The 13,559-nt window shown below is 43.9% G+C and overlaps 1 protein-coding gene across 2 annotated transcripts in view; it reads left to right on the top strand.

Annotated features, from left to right (window-relative positions):
* SLC18A1 (solute carrier family 18 member A1) overlaps nt 1-13,559 on the top strand; it is a 33,401-nt gene that overhangs the window by 7,268 nt on the left and 12,574 nt on the right. For both annotated transcript variants that reach the window (XM_069964056.1, XM_069963985.1), the window contains 9 exons: nt 4,838-4,961; nt 6,329-6,644; nt 6,762-6,820; nt 7,872-7,955; nt 8,924-9,016; nt 9,097-9,186; nt 12,074-12,117; nt 12,202-12,262; nt 12,375-12,470. In XM_069964056.1, coding sequence (XP_069820157.1) covers nt 4,847-4,961; nt 6,329-6,644; nt 6,762-6,820; nt 7,872-7,955; nt 8,924-9,016; nt 9,097-9,186; nt 12,074-12,117; nt 12,202-12,262; nt 12,375-12,470 — 958 coding nt within the window. In that variant the 5' untranslated portion in view covers nt 4,838-4,846. The remainder of the gene's footprint in view (nt 1-4,837; nt 4,962-6,328; nt 6,645-6,761; nt 6,821-7,871; nt 7,956-8,923; nt 9,017-9,096; nt 9,187-12,073; nt 12,118-12,201; nt 12,263-12,374; nt 12,471-13,559) is intronic.

Here is a 13,559-nt window from a genome sequence, read left to right as displayed (position 1 = left end):
ACGTTTTGACTGAATACATTTATGGAATACTTTGGGGAGCAAGTGTCCGGCCGGCAGCGGGGAGTCAGCGGCGGGATAGTGTGAGGAGCAACGCGGGCGGTGGCGATGTGATGGGGATAACACAGGTACTACTCCCCCATTATCTGCTCATACTATGAGCAGATGATGGGAGGAGTAGTACTGTGTATATGTGCCCAGCACCAAGCAGGGAGGGAGGGGGGAGGTAGATGCACAGGCACCTCTCTCCCTCCCTGCTCGGTGCCCTTGGCGCCCCCTGCTGGACACTCCATAGGAATTACATCCTTCGTCGTGATGTCACGGTTTCTGAGAGGATTCTAACACTCCATGATCTAATAAATTAAGGGAAATAGCCCTATATGTGCATTTCGCATAATTAATGTACATTAGAAATATGTCTAACTTTCCATAAGTAATAACATATTAAAAAATACTTTTGGCCAGACTTCTCCTTTAAGAAAAAGGGTAGAATTAGCGACCTTTACAAATAAATACTTTTAAAGAATGCTGACTAAAGCAATTCTTTAAATAGTTGTCTAATTCATTTCCTCCAGCCCCAATGCATCCTAAATAAGAAAATCATAATTATACTGCCCCCATACAGACCTGTATATCTTCATGGTTATGGACTTCAAGTTTTTTACTATCTGAAAACCTCCCAAATGTATGTTACCAAGAAGTGGGGGGCAGATAGAAGAGATCAGACTACACAGAATTTTTATGTAGTCTGTTACCATAGAAACACATAGGTCTGCACAGGAACTGTACCCTTATAAAATGGTCAAATATGACCAATTTTCTATTCCCTCCTTGTTACTGACATGTGATCTAAAAAGCGGAGACATAGGAAGATGTTTGTTGGGGTTCTGGAGACCTGGTAGTAACTGGTGATTTGGAAGTTTTTTGTACTCCTGTATTATGGATGCAGCACCTGGACCTCCCGCTATTTATCAGAACTGAAGTAATGGACCAACATAGTCCATTCTCTGACTGCAATTTTTTTTTTTTTAGTAAGTGTTGGGGAGGGGGAGGATAAAAGACATAACATTACCTCTTTCCGCTGCAGCGCTAGTGGCCGCATCCTGTCGCTCTGGTCCTCAGCTGCTTCCTGGTCTGAGCCTGACCTGAGTCGTGACTTGTGAGGTCCACTCAGCCAGTCAGCGGCCGAGGAAGGACCCCACTACAGCCACTGACTGACTGAGCGGACCTCACACATCACAACCCAGGTGCCCACTCAGATCAGGACCACCTATGCTTTGTTGGAATTTACTGGCAGTACTTGGTGTCCTAAACCACCACTTGGTGTCCTCCCGACATGTTTTGATGCCTCTCTGGCGTCATCATCGGATAGTATATGATGTGGAGAGAGTACTGAGAATTAGATTTGTGGGGTGCACATCAGGTTTGGTGATTTACACACAGCTCATATACGTTTTGGCTATGCAACAGTGTTAAAGGGGTACTCTGGGGAAAATCTTTTTCTTTCAAATCAACTGGTTTCAGAAAGTTATATAAATTTGTAATTTACTTCTATTTAAAGATCTCTAATCTTCCCATACTTATCAGATGCTGAAAGTGCTGAAGGAAATGTAGTGCTCTCTGCTGCCACCTCTGTCCATAGCAGGAACTGTCAAGAGCTGGAGAGGTTTTCTATGGGGATTTGCTACTGCTCTGGACAGTTCCTGTCATGGACAGAGGTGGCAACAGAGAACACTGTTTCACATTGGAAAGAAAAAAAAAAAAAAAACATCACTGGAATACCCCTTTAAAGGCCAGTGAGGGGTAAAATGTCTTTGCTCATGTCACTTCACCTTTTGTCTTCCTTAAAGTGCTGATGTGGTGTTTTATGTGATTAAACTTCTAAGGAAAACTCTGAGAGTCCTTTGGAATGTATACTCTTTGGAGGGCACTCACAAATAGTAGGCCCTGCACCCTTTTTACCTGGGCCAGGATGAGTTGCACCTTGGGGCACCAGGTGAGAGCGGCTTCATGTTATTTTTCTGGGACCCTATGTGATCTGTACAGGACCCGAAAATGTTCCAGTCCTCTACATAGAAAGTAATTTACAGTTTCTTGTAGCTGACTGTTGTATGTAAGGACTTGCTATGCGGTAGCTCAACCGCTCACTTACTAGGTTTGACACCACTTCTGTGGTGGTTGGTCGGTGGTATAGTACATCTCAGCCAGTGATGGTACTGTTGTGACGCCAATGCTAGTTTAGCACACACATTGGGTGTTACACCTGCTTTTATTGTGGCCAACTGTACTGTTCGCTGAGTCTGTGCTGAGAGATGCTGAAGTGCTGAAGTTGAGTAGAAGAGTTTTGTTTCAGTTGAGTGCTGAGTATAGCAGACAAATGGAGTTCAGACAAATGGAGAGGAGTTTGTCGGGAGAGCCCCAACCCAGTTTAGTAATACTTGAGAAGAAGAGAATACTTGTGCCCATGTTTCAACCTGAATGTCGCTATAACCACCTTCTGGCCTGCAGTGTTGGGTTACCCGTCTTAGAGGGTGACACAAGCTCCAGTCTTGGTTACCTGAGTGTAGCTAAGTGTCCGAGCATGTCCCGGTTTCACCTGCGCTGCAAGATAGAGTATGTAGGCCTTGGATACGGCTGCTTTGCTCTTTCCGGGTCAGCTCCTCTGTCTAGGATACCGCCATGTTCTTTTAAGAGAGGTTCATAGAGTGGGCTGGGGTGATCTCTGACTTGTCCTCTTTAGCTATTTAGCACTACATCCTGTCTATAGTGATAGCTTTTGAAAGGAAAGTCTCTGTGTCCTCCATACGTGTGTCCACTACCACAGCTAGACTACACTGAACTGTTCCCTAGGGGCTTTGTGTGTATGTATGTATGAGTGCAGAAAAAGAACAGCATCTCTCATTGGCTGGCACAGACCATGTGGTACAAAACAGTAACCCTCTAGTGACTACAGCTGTGAAACATATAGCAGAACTTGAACATAACAGTGACACCTTGTGGTAAAACTAGAGAATGCCCCTTCATTACCACTGAAGAGTTAACTTTGCGACAGGCGCCTAAAGCATTTAACTGTGGGACACCACAGCTGTATCCATATTAGTTAGCTGCATATTTCCCTTCAAATTTTCATTTTTTTCTCATTTTGGGAGACGGGTGTTGTTATTGGTTACACCCTTCGCAAAAGCCTGTACTTATTTACGTAAGTGGTGATGTAAGAGTGATAAAGTTTCGCCACTAGATGTCGCTATTATAGGTATGTGTACTCAGTAGCTGCGCGGCTGAAGTATGTAAAGGGTTATTTCTTATTTATGTGTCACGTAGATCTGTGGACCTATAGGAGTGTCTTCTTCTTCTGTCCTATCATCTCTTACTTTACTTTTTCTTATGCACACTTCACCCACTCACAGCGCATGTTAGATATGCTGGAGATAGGAAGTCACATGGGTAGAGGAAGTGTAGAGGTCTTTTGTCACTAGACTCTGTAGAGGAAGGACGCAAGCTAGAATGTTCCCTACAGTGGTCCTCTACAGTGGTCCCCAGCCTTAAAGAGTAGACTTCTGGTTCCTGTATGGTGAGGAAGCAAGACAAGACGCACCAGCAGTTTCTCCTCAGTGTTAAACCCCTCACAGGAGAGGACATGTCAGAGATAATCTCAACCCACGCCGTGGACTAGGAGAGTCACTGGGAACTGATTCGGATAGAGCAAAGTTGCTAGAAGCCTATAAACTCTATCTCACAGCGCGGTTGTCAGCAGGGAAACCTCACCATTTTGCTCATCCCAGGTAACAGGGTCTGGGGCCTGTGTCACTCTCATAGGACGGGTCACCCGACACTGGTGGGCATAAGGCGATGCGAAGACCCAAAGGTCAAAACACGGGCACAAGTATTCTCTTTTTCTTCTTCTTCTGTATTATTCTACCTCATCCTCCAACGGCCCGGTAGAGCACAGTACAACTTGGGCTGGGACTCTTACGACATCCTCCTCTCTGCTCCTCTGATTCTTTGTATCTCTCAACATGCAACTCAGTCAGCACAACTGTACTCTTCGCTATACTTCTGTCACAGATCTGAATCCTATACTGTCAAGTGTATTATCAAGAGTGTTCTCAGGTGGAATATTAAGTGTAACTTATACTGTCAATGCACAGCTGTATGTTCTGCTGCACACAAGATTATTTATGTTAAAGAGACTCTGTGATTCTTCGCCCCACACCAACACAGTATATAAACACTCCTTGGGACATTTCCCGTTTCTGTGGGTGGCAATGCCAATAGTCCGGGAGGGTCACTACACCACTCCAGCCCACCGTGATAACAACCCAAGGGACGGGGCCCCCGTAACAACCCAGCAAGGGTACAACTGGCCCTTTATACTAAAACCAACTGGCACTGGCGTCACAAAATAACATCACTGGACCCGGCTGTATCTCGGCCAACCACCACCGGAGTGGCATCACACTCTACCATCTAGCAAGTGACTGGCCGTACCTCCGCCACAGCACTGCAGGGGCTCAAAAACAACTGTATATGCAATCCATGTAATAGTGCCCTAGGAGTGTAAAAATAAATAAATGTTTTTAAAAATATGCCAAAGCCCGTCTCCCAATAAAAAGTTTTAATCTTAGTAAAGCCAGACGGCCCTAGCGTGCTCGAGGCTCGCTTATCTCAAATTTTGTTGCGTCAGCATTTTGAAAATGGAGAATAATAGGCAGATGATTCTCTTAAGATTTATTTTACCTATATTTTTCTGGCTATCTTATTGCCCTCCTAGTAAAGCGCAGAGTAACTATAGGGTCAGGCTGAGATCTGACTCAATCCTTTCTTCTCTGTCTTATTGAAGGGAGGTGCCATGATGGAGTGCAGCCCTTGCAGGTGGCTGGATGAGAAGAGGGGCTCCAGACAGGTGGTCCTTGTGGTGGTTTTCGTAGCTCTACTCCTGGATAATATGCTGTTCACAGTGGTTGGTAAGTATATGTCCCAAGAGGTAACTCATGTTCGGGGTATCTCTATCATAACCATTTTAAGCATATTCATCTCTCCACTGAATTATATGGAGACTGCAGCGACAGAGAATGAGTGGACGAGGGTCATCAGACCCCCCCAACAGATGAGTGTCCCAGAGCATATATGGCATATTCATCTCTCTACTGAAGTGTATGGACATTAAAAGGATTTGATGAACAGAGTGCCCCAGAACCTTATCAAAAGGTTAAAGGGGTATTCTGAGAAAAAGCAGGATATTTGAGGGGTCCGACCCCTGAACATCCCAGCGATCTCTGTATTGTACCCTGCCAGCTCTGTTATGAATAGAGCCCTAGGTCGGCACATGACCTGCGACTCTATTCATTCCTATGGAGCAACAAAAAGAGCCGAATACGCAGGAAGAGCGCTATAGTCGGCTCTTTCCGTCGCTCCATAGGAATGAATAGAGCCGCGGGTCACGTGCCGACCCAGGGCTCTATTAATAACAAAGCTGGCGGGGTCCGATACGAAGATCGCCAGGGGGTTTAGGAGTTGGACCCCCCATTATCTCCCCTGTGCATAGGGGAAAAGTTAATTTTTTCCGGAATACCCCTTTAATGGTTATGATTTAGCTTTACTAAATAAGTGATCAAATAATGGAAATTTTAGTTTAATGTTTCCAAATGTAAAATAATTCACTTGGGAAGAAGGAAACCTCTATTAGAGTATGGTATCAGCAGTTCTGTGATAGTGAAGACTTCAGAAGAGAAGGATTTAGGGTTTATTTACAAGAGAATCAGTGGACGAGGTGAGTGTCCCAGAGAATGTATGGCATATTCATCTTTCTATTGAAAATAAGAAGAAAGAATCTTCCATTAGAGTATCGTATTGGCAGTTTTATGATAGTGAAGACTTTAGAAGAGAAGGATTTAGGGGTAGTGATCTCTGACGGCTTTAAAATAGGTCACCAGTGCAACCAGGCGGTGGGGAAAGCAAATTGTATGCTGAGCTGTATAGCTAGCGGTATAACCAGTAGGAAAAGGGAGATTGTGATGCTGCTGTATAGAGTTCTAATGATAAGATGGCAGTGTAAATTTACCACTTGCATTAATGACTGACAGCAACAACAGTCACAAACTCCATAATAGTATTAGAAATATGACATCATTTTGTACTGAGACCCAGGAGCTTAGTTATACCACTGCCAGCACCTATTGTACTATGATTGCTCGCAGGACTGGTAGACTTTTATCCACCCTTGGCTCCTGAGAAATGCTAGTGTTATAAGACTCATAGTCCAGACCTTTCTTTATCAATTTCTATCTTCATATTATTGCCACAATTATATAGATTTTTCCAATCTGTCTAGTTCCCATCATTCCAAGCTTCCTCTATGAAAAAGAACACAAGAATGGAAACACAACGGTGGTCCTAATGTCTCAGCCTTCTGCCTCCAACACATCCTTTACAGCCATTCATTCCTTGTATGACAACACCACAATCATAAGTGGCCACTCAAATCCTGAAGAGATCGCAAAGCAGATCAATGAAGCCCCCCAAAATTCCACCTGCAACGTAGAAACTGGAGTCCTACAAGAAGAGAACGTCCAAGTCGGTCTTCTATTTGCATCTAAAGCGATATTACAACTTCTAGTCAACCCTGTTGTAGGACTCATTACCAACAGGTACCTGGTATTAGGGGGAGAGGGTTATAGAATAATATAAAGCTTCAGGAAGTGGAGGAGGATAAATCGGCTTAGACCGTCCTATTTCTTGTTGTAAAACTCTTCTTATACTCCTAGGGTTGGATACGATATACCAATGTTCTGCGGATTTATCATCCTATTCTTATCTACCATAAGTAAGTTATGTATTTATCCATTATTATATATTCCAATGTCGCCTCTCCGTGTACCGTGGTGCCCGAGGATATATCATACAGTCCAATTCCAAAGAAATCCCGGAAATTCTATGAATGTAAAAATATATATAATATGATGATCCATTAGGCACAGTCTATACCTGTTATAAAGAACATCCCTGGCTTTTGGGGGACCCAGTGTGTCCTGGTCTTTCATAGCACAATGATTGCAATGGTAGTTGTGTAATGCATCATCTGGCCTGTGGTGGTGCTGTAGGGAAATGGCACATTTGCTGTTGGATTCTTCCATAGCGCTGGCAATGGGGAATCTGAAACGTGCTCTTTCCCCTTCCATTGTTGCCAGCCCTTTGTCTAGAATACCAAACACCACTCTGCTGTAAAAGCAGTGGTCTGGCTGGTGGATATAATGCTATAATGTAGATCTATATTTGAAGATGTAACAATAGAAAAGACTTGGGTGGAGATTTATCAAACATGGTGTAAAGTAGAACTGGCTCAGTTGCCCCTAGCAACCAATCAGATTCCACCTTTCATTTTCCAAAGAGTCTGTGAGGAATGAAAGGTGGAATCTGATTGGTTGCTAGGGGCAACTGAGCCAGTTGTACTTTACACCAGTTTGATAAATCTTCATATATATATATATATATATATATATATATATATATTTACACATCCCTACAAGTAGGTCAATATCATATCAGATTTTGTGGAGGCTTAGAAAAAAAAAAGTTCCCTTTTTCCATTGGCAATATTATGAATTGCAACCTTATACAAGATGGGATTAAGCTGCAATACCAGGCACAGCCTATGGATAGAACTGGCGCTGTTTCTGTGATTTAAAAAACAAACAAAAAAAAAACAGACCATTTTTTTAATCATCTTGGACAACTCTTTGCCACAAGCCATCCTGCAATCTGCTTTTCCCCTCATGATCACCCCCCTATATATATACTCCTAGTATAAGTTCACCATTCATACATACATACATACTGCATCTGTAAACCATTGTGTCCTCTTCTGTCTCTGCCAGTCTTCGCCTTCTCGGGCTCTTACTCACTTCTGTTCTTCGCACGATCACTGCAGGGAGTTGGATCCTCTTTTTCTACGGTTGCAGGTGGGGATTTATTCCTTATTCTCTATTATGTATTGATCATTGCCAGTTTTGCATTGGGGCCCTGGAAATTTAAAAAGCTTCCACTGGGACCCTAGTGCCCTGTGAATGTGACCTGTGGGATGGCATAGAATATTATATTACATGAACGCTTCAGTCTCAGACTATATTAGCATATTACAGATTACCCACAATATATTTACAGGGCCAGATACACAGTATTGTAATGACTTTAGTGACAGATATTGATACCCCTTCAGTGTGTATATAGCAGCAAACCTAATATAACTGGGTGCCGGTCCATCTAAGTACATTACATTGTTGTATGATACCTGGATGGTCCTCCTGTAATAACTCCATTAATGACTTCCCTGGTTGCTTGTTACATTGAAGAATATCATTAGTACGGCTCATTATATTACAGACAAAACTGATTTATTGCTTCCCCTCTATAGTTTGTTATAGACATGAAGGTATATTACTGGCATAACTCGTACAATAATTACTTGCCCTGTGTTGTTGCCTTCATAGAGTCAACCTATTGAATTGCTGACACAGCTGTACATAGACCCCATCATCTTAAAGGGGTTCTCCAGCAAAAAAAAATTATCTTTCAAATCAACTGGTGCCAGAAAATGCCATAGATTTGTAATTTATTTCTATAAAAAAATCTCCAGTCTTCCTTTACCTATAAGCTGCTGTATGTCCTGCAGGAAGTGGTGTATTCTTTCCAGTCTGACACAGTGCTCTCTGCTGCCACCTCTGTCCGTGTCACAAACTTTCCAGAGCAGGAGACGTTTTCTATGTGGTTTTGCTACTGCTGTAGACAGTTCATGTCATGGACAGAGGTGGCAAAGGAGGGCACTGTGTCAGACTTGATATAATACTAATACATTTTTTTTTAGTTGATATAACGCTGTGAGGTTGTAAGTATTCTCTGCATACAGTGACTAGAATATACGTATCTGCAGGTCTGGGGATGCTCGCAAGTGTGTATACGGATGACTATGAAAGAGGAAAGGCAATGGGCATTGCACTAGGAGGCCTGGCATTGGGTGTACTCAGTAAGTACTACGATCAGTCTGTTGGGGTATGACTTCTAGATTTTACATTTTTACTTTCTCCAATTTGTTCCTCTTTACAGCCGGTGCCCCCTTTGGGTCGGTAATGTATGAATTTGTGGGTAAAGCTTCTCCATTCTTGGTGCTGGCTGTTTTGGCGCTGCTAGATGGAGGTAAGATGCTGGTACTATAACATATCACTACACTGCTGACACTTAGGCTGTGTTCACACATTCACAGTCTTGTTGTATTTTTTTGTTTACATAATTAGAACCTATTGATTATGTGGGCTACATTGGCCTCTGCTATGTGATCAGCATTACCAGGCTTAATCAGATTGTTTATTAAAAACACCTCTGATGAAGCTTGGTAATGCTGATCACATGGCAAAGCCAAGGAAGTCAATGAAGACAAAATTGCAGAGACCACATTAATTAAGCTCTATATATGTTAAAGTGAATGTACCACCAGGTACATCGCTTTGTGGTTTTAACATAAATAGACTGGTGCGGTGGCGTGGATGCTGGTGCCCGTGGTCCTTTTTTTGAACCTGCGCGTGGCGGCGGTCTATTCCCATTGATTCTAATGGAGCCGTGTCACAGAGGGGAGGGGTTTTTGTACCTAGTACGCATGTGTGAACGCACACATTAGATATCAAAGAACAATTGATGAAAGTTTAAAAAAACTTTACCAATATGTTATAAAGAAAATGAGGTATCAACAGTCAATGGAAACCAAAGTCATCATCCAAATCTGGACTGGATTACAAATCACACTCAAAATCTAAATAATAAATTAAAATTCTAATTGTTCAAACTTAAATTTACTTTAGTAATGATATGGAGGTGTATGCTCAACCCGGATTCAAGGGTGTAGTTTAATGAGTTAGGCCATGTTCACACAACATAAGTTGTGTATTAATCACGGCTGTGGTTGCAGAGTTGCAACAATGACCGTGATTAATACAAAGCTTAAGTGCAGTGCAGTCTGAGGGAATCCCGGGCGGAGTGTATACACATAGGGGAAGATTTATCAAACTGGTGTAAAGTAGAATTGGCTCAGTTGCCCCTAGCAACCAATCAGATTCCAACTATCATTTTTAAAAGAATCAGCGAGAAATCAAAAGTGAAATCTGATTGGTTGCTAGGGGCAACTGAGCCAATTCTACTTTACACCAATTTGATAAATCTCCCCCATAGTATACACTCCGGCTGGGATGCCTATTGGCCGCAAGAAAAACTGACATGTCAGTTTTGTGCGGCCGCTATTCATTGAATAGCGGCCGCACAACACTGACAGCTCACACAATGGAGAGTGCGGTTCTGGCTATGGGGACAATTCAGCACAAATGAAGATCATCCGGCCAATACTGGATAATCTTCATTGACACCGGACGTTCTGTGACCTGGCCGGGTCACAGAGCGGACGGTGTTTCAATGTGTATAATGGTGTATAATATATTTAAAGGCTCCAAGTGCATTAACCTATTTCTTGCTCCAATAGAAACCAAAATTGTACATACATATATGGTAGGAGATATATATCATATTGTATGTAATTTTTGCAACCTGCAGGGCCCTGCAGTGTTACACCACATATACAGTATATCTAAGGTTTTACTCATTACGTTTTCAAATTTTAAGTATATTCTAAGTATATTTCAAGCATCTTTTTTATTTAATTGAATTTACTTTGCCTCCACAATTCTGTTTTCTCTCCTTTCTCACAATTTGAATTGGTAATGTATGAGCAGAGACACAGCTAAGAGCCCTGAGGCCCAGTGCAGAGTCTGCTCTGTAATAGAACCTATCCAGACGATACCATGTAGCATGTATAAAATTGGAAATGCCCAAATAGTGGTAGAATAATAATAATTCCTTTAATTATATAGCGCCAACTTATTCCACAGCGCTGTACATAGCTTGTCAATGCTGAGATCGGTCCCTGTCCACATTAAGGCTATGTTCACACTACGTAAAAGTACGGTCGTTGTTGCCATCGGCAACAACGGCCGTACTTTATGCAGCGTGGAACATTGCCTATTCCTCTATGGAATCCCGTCCAGAGTGTATACATATTGTATACGTTCCGGCCGGGATCCCGTGCTGCGCCGCAAAGAACTGACATGTCAGTTTTCTGCAGCCGCAATTCAGTGAATTGGGGCCATAGGAAACCCTGTCAGTTCACACAATGAAGCGAGCGGCTCCGGCCGCTTGCTTCACTGTGCACTATGGGAAGTTCTGATGCGGGTGCGCGCTGATGCGCCCACATCAGAACACTATGGCTATAAAGATCATCCGGTACTGCAGTACCGGCTGGGATGATCTTTGCAGAGACTGGCCGTTCCTTCTGGTCTCACTCGTTGTGTGAACATAGCCTAAAGAGGTACTCTGGGCTGGGGTTACTTTTCGTATATGGCGGAGAAGGGGTGGAAATAGAGGCCGCCGGTCACTTACCTCCCCGTTCCAGCGCCGGGTCCCAGATTGCTCCGCCCCGTTCTCCGGTCTCGCTGCAGCTTCCTGGTCTGAGCTGCGGCTTGAGACGTGACATCTCAAAGCAGCTCAGAGATTCAGCGGTCGTAGCGGAGTCCCGTCTCGGCCACTAAATGGCTGAGATGCCTTGAGACGTCACGTCTCAAGCCGCAGCTCAGACCAGGAAGGAACTGAAGAGGTAAGTGACCGGTGGTCTCTATTTCCACCCCTTTCCCGCCCATACAATAAAGATAACCCCTGCCCGGAGTACCCCTTTAAGGCTCACAATCTAAATTCCAAATTCACGTATCTGTATGCTCAGACAAGTGTGATTATGTTCTTTATGGACAAAAAGGAGAAAGCCACTGCCAGACACTACTGGCAGCAGCTCATCTGCCTATTGAAATCCAACTGTCAATCCTTCTCTAGTCAACCTCTACCATCATAGGTAAGTCAGGACACCCCAACAGACATTAGGTCACCCCCACTAAAATCAGCAGGTTCAGTAATGTGTATGAACAACTTTTATACTTGTCTGATCATCAATCTATGTCATGCTGTTTATTGGAATGTTCTTCTTTGTCCACAGTTCTACAACTCCTTATTCTGCGTCCCTCTAAGTTTACACCGGGGGTGAGTATGACTTTACCGCGATAAGAACCTTTAAAACAGGCAGAACTGCTAGAACCAGTGTTGATTATTGTCATTCTCCTACAGAGTATTCCAGCTACACCATACCTAACGCTCCTCAGTGACCCTTATATTATCGTAGCTGCAGGTAGGTTACAGTATAAACAATTCATAGCTGACAATGGTGTTACCTTGGGGTATGTGTATTAGAGATTGGAAACCTTGTGCTGACATGTTGTATTCTATTTTTTTCCCGCTAGGTGCGCTTTGCGTTGCTAATATGGCCATTGGAGTTATGGAACCCACCCTGCCCATATGGATGATGGAAACCATGTGTTCACCCAACTGGCAATTAGGTACATGTTATGCCAAACCGGTTCTAAGGAACTTGCACCTTACTACTAATACAAGGGGTTGTCTTATTATCACCCATACATTATACACAGCATAGGGTATAATCACGGGGGGTCCAACAGCTGGGACCCCTGCAGTCTTGTGAATGGGCATCCCGAGTTACCTGCCAGAATGAGTGTGTGGCAGTAGTGGGTATTCAGCATACAGACCCCCACAAATGTTATCTTTAGTCATGTGAGGACAACTAGAAGCCACTATGCATAAACATTTGGTAAACCCGATAATATTGGTGAGAATGGCCAAGCCATCTAATGTGTATATTGGCCACCTGTCTCTCTCCGAAAGATGACGTTGGGGAAAAGTAGCATAGGACATGTTGAATTTCAAAGCCCGATTCTTTTGTTTTTCTAAAGGCCATGTTCACACACCGTCAAACACCGGCCGTTCTGTGACCCGTCTGGGTCACAGAATGGCTGGTGTTAGTGGAGGTCAGTACCAGCCAGATGATTTTCATTTGTGCTGAATTAAAATGCAGGGGCATCCGTGTGCGCCCGCATTGCAACTAACCATTAATACGTTGCCCACCCGTAGCTTTCCATCTTTCCAATATAAAGTTATTATGGATTCTGCACAGTTTTGCTGCTATCTAGGTGCATTCACCCCCACCGATTGCATTGAATCATCAAATCTCAGTCCAACCCGACATGCTCCCTGCTCCTGGCCCCCACCCTCCGAGTCGGCATCATGTGTCCTCCATCTCTTCAATGGGCTGGGTTAGCGATTCTAACCCAGTCCAATGAAGTGAGGGAGGACACTGAGACAGTGACAGCTGCTGCAGCTAATCACTGTCTCCCTCTCTGACAGCAGCCCCCCCCAGCAACGTGCAACCTCTTTCCTCCCCCCCCCACTGTGTGCCCCCCCCCCCCCGCAGCTCACCCGGGCACACTCTCTGCAACTCTACACACACTATACCCCCCCCCCCGCAGCTCACCCGGGCACACTCTCTGCAACTCTACACACACTATACCCCCCTCCGCAGCTCACCCGGGCACACTCTCTGCAACTCTACACACACTATACCCCCCTCCGCA

The sequence above is a fragment of the Dendropsophus ebraccatus genome, chromosome 1 (genome assembly GCF_027789765.1).
Source record: "Dendropsophus ebraccatus isolate aDenEbr1 chromosome 1, aDenEbr1.pat, whole genome shotgun sequence".
Lineage (NCBI taxonomy): Eukaryota > Metazoa > Chordata > Amphibia > Anura > Hylidae > Dendropsophus > Dendropsophus ebraccatus.
The sequence above is the reverse complement of the archived record's forward strand: the minus strand, read 5'-3'. Positions and strand labels throughout refer to the sequence as shown.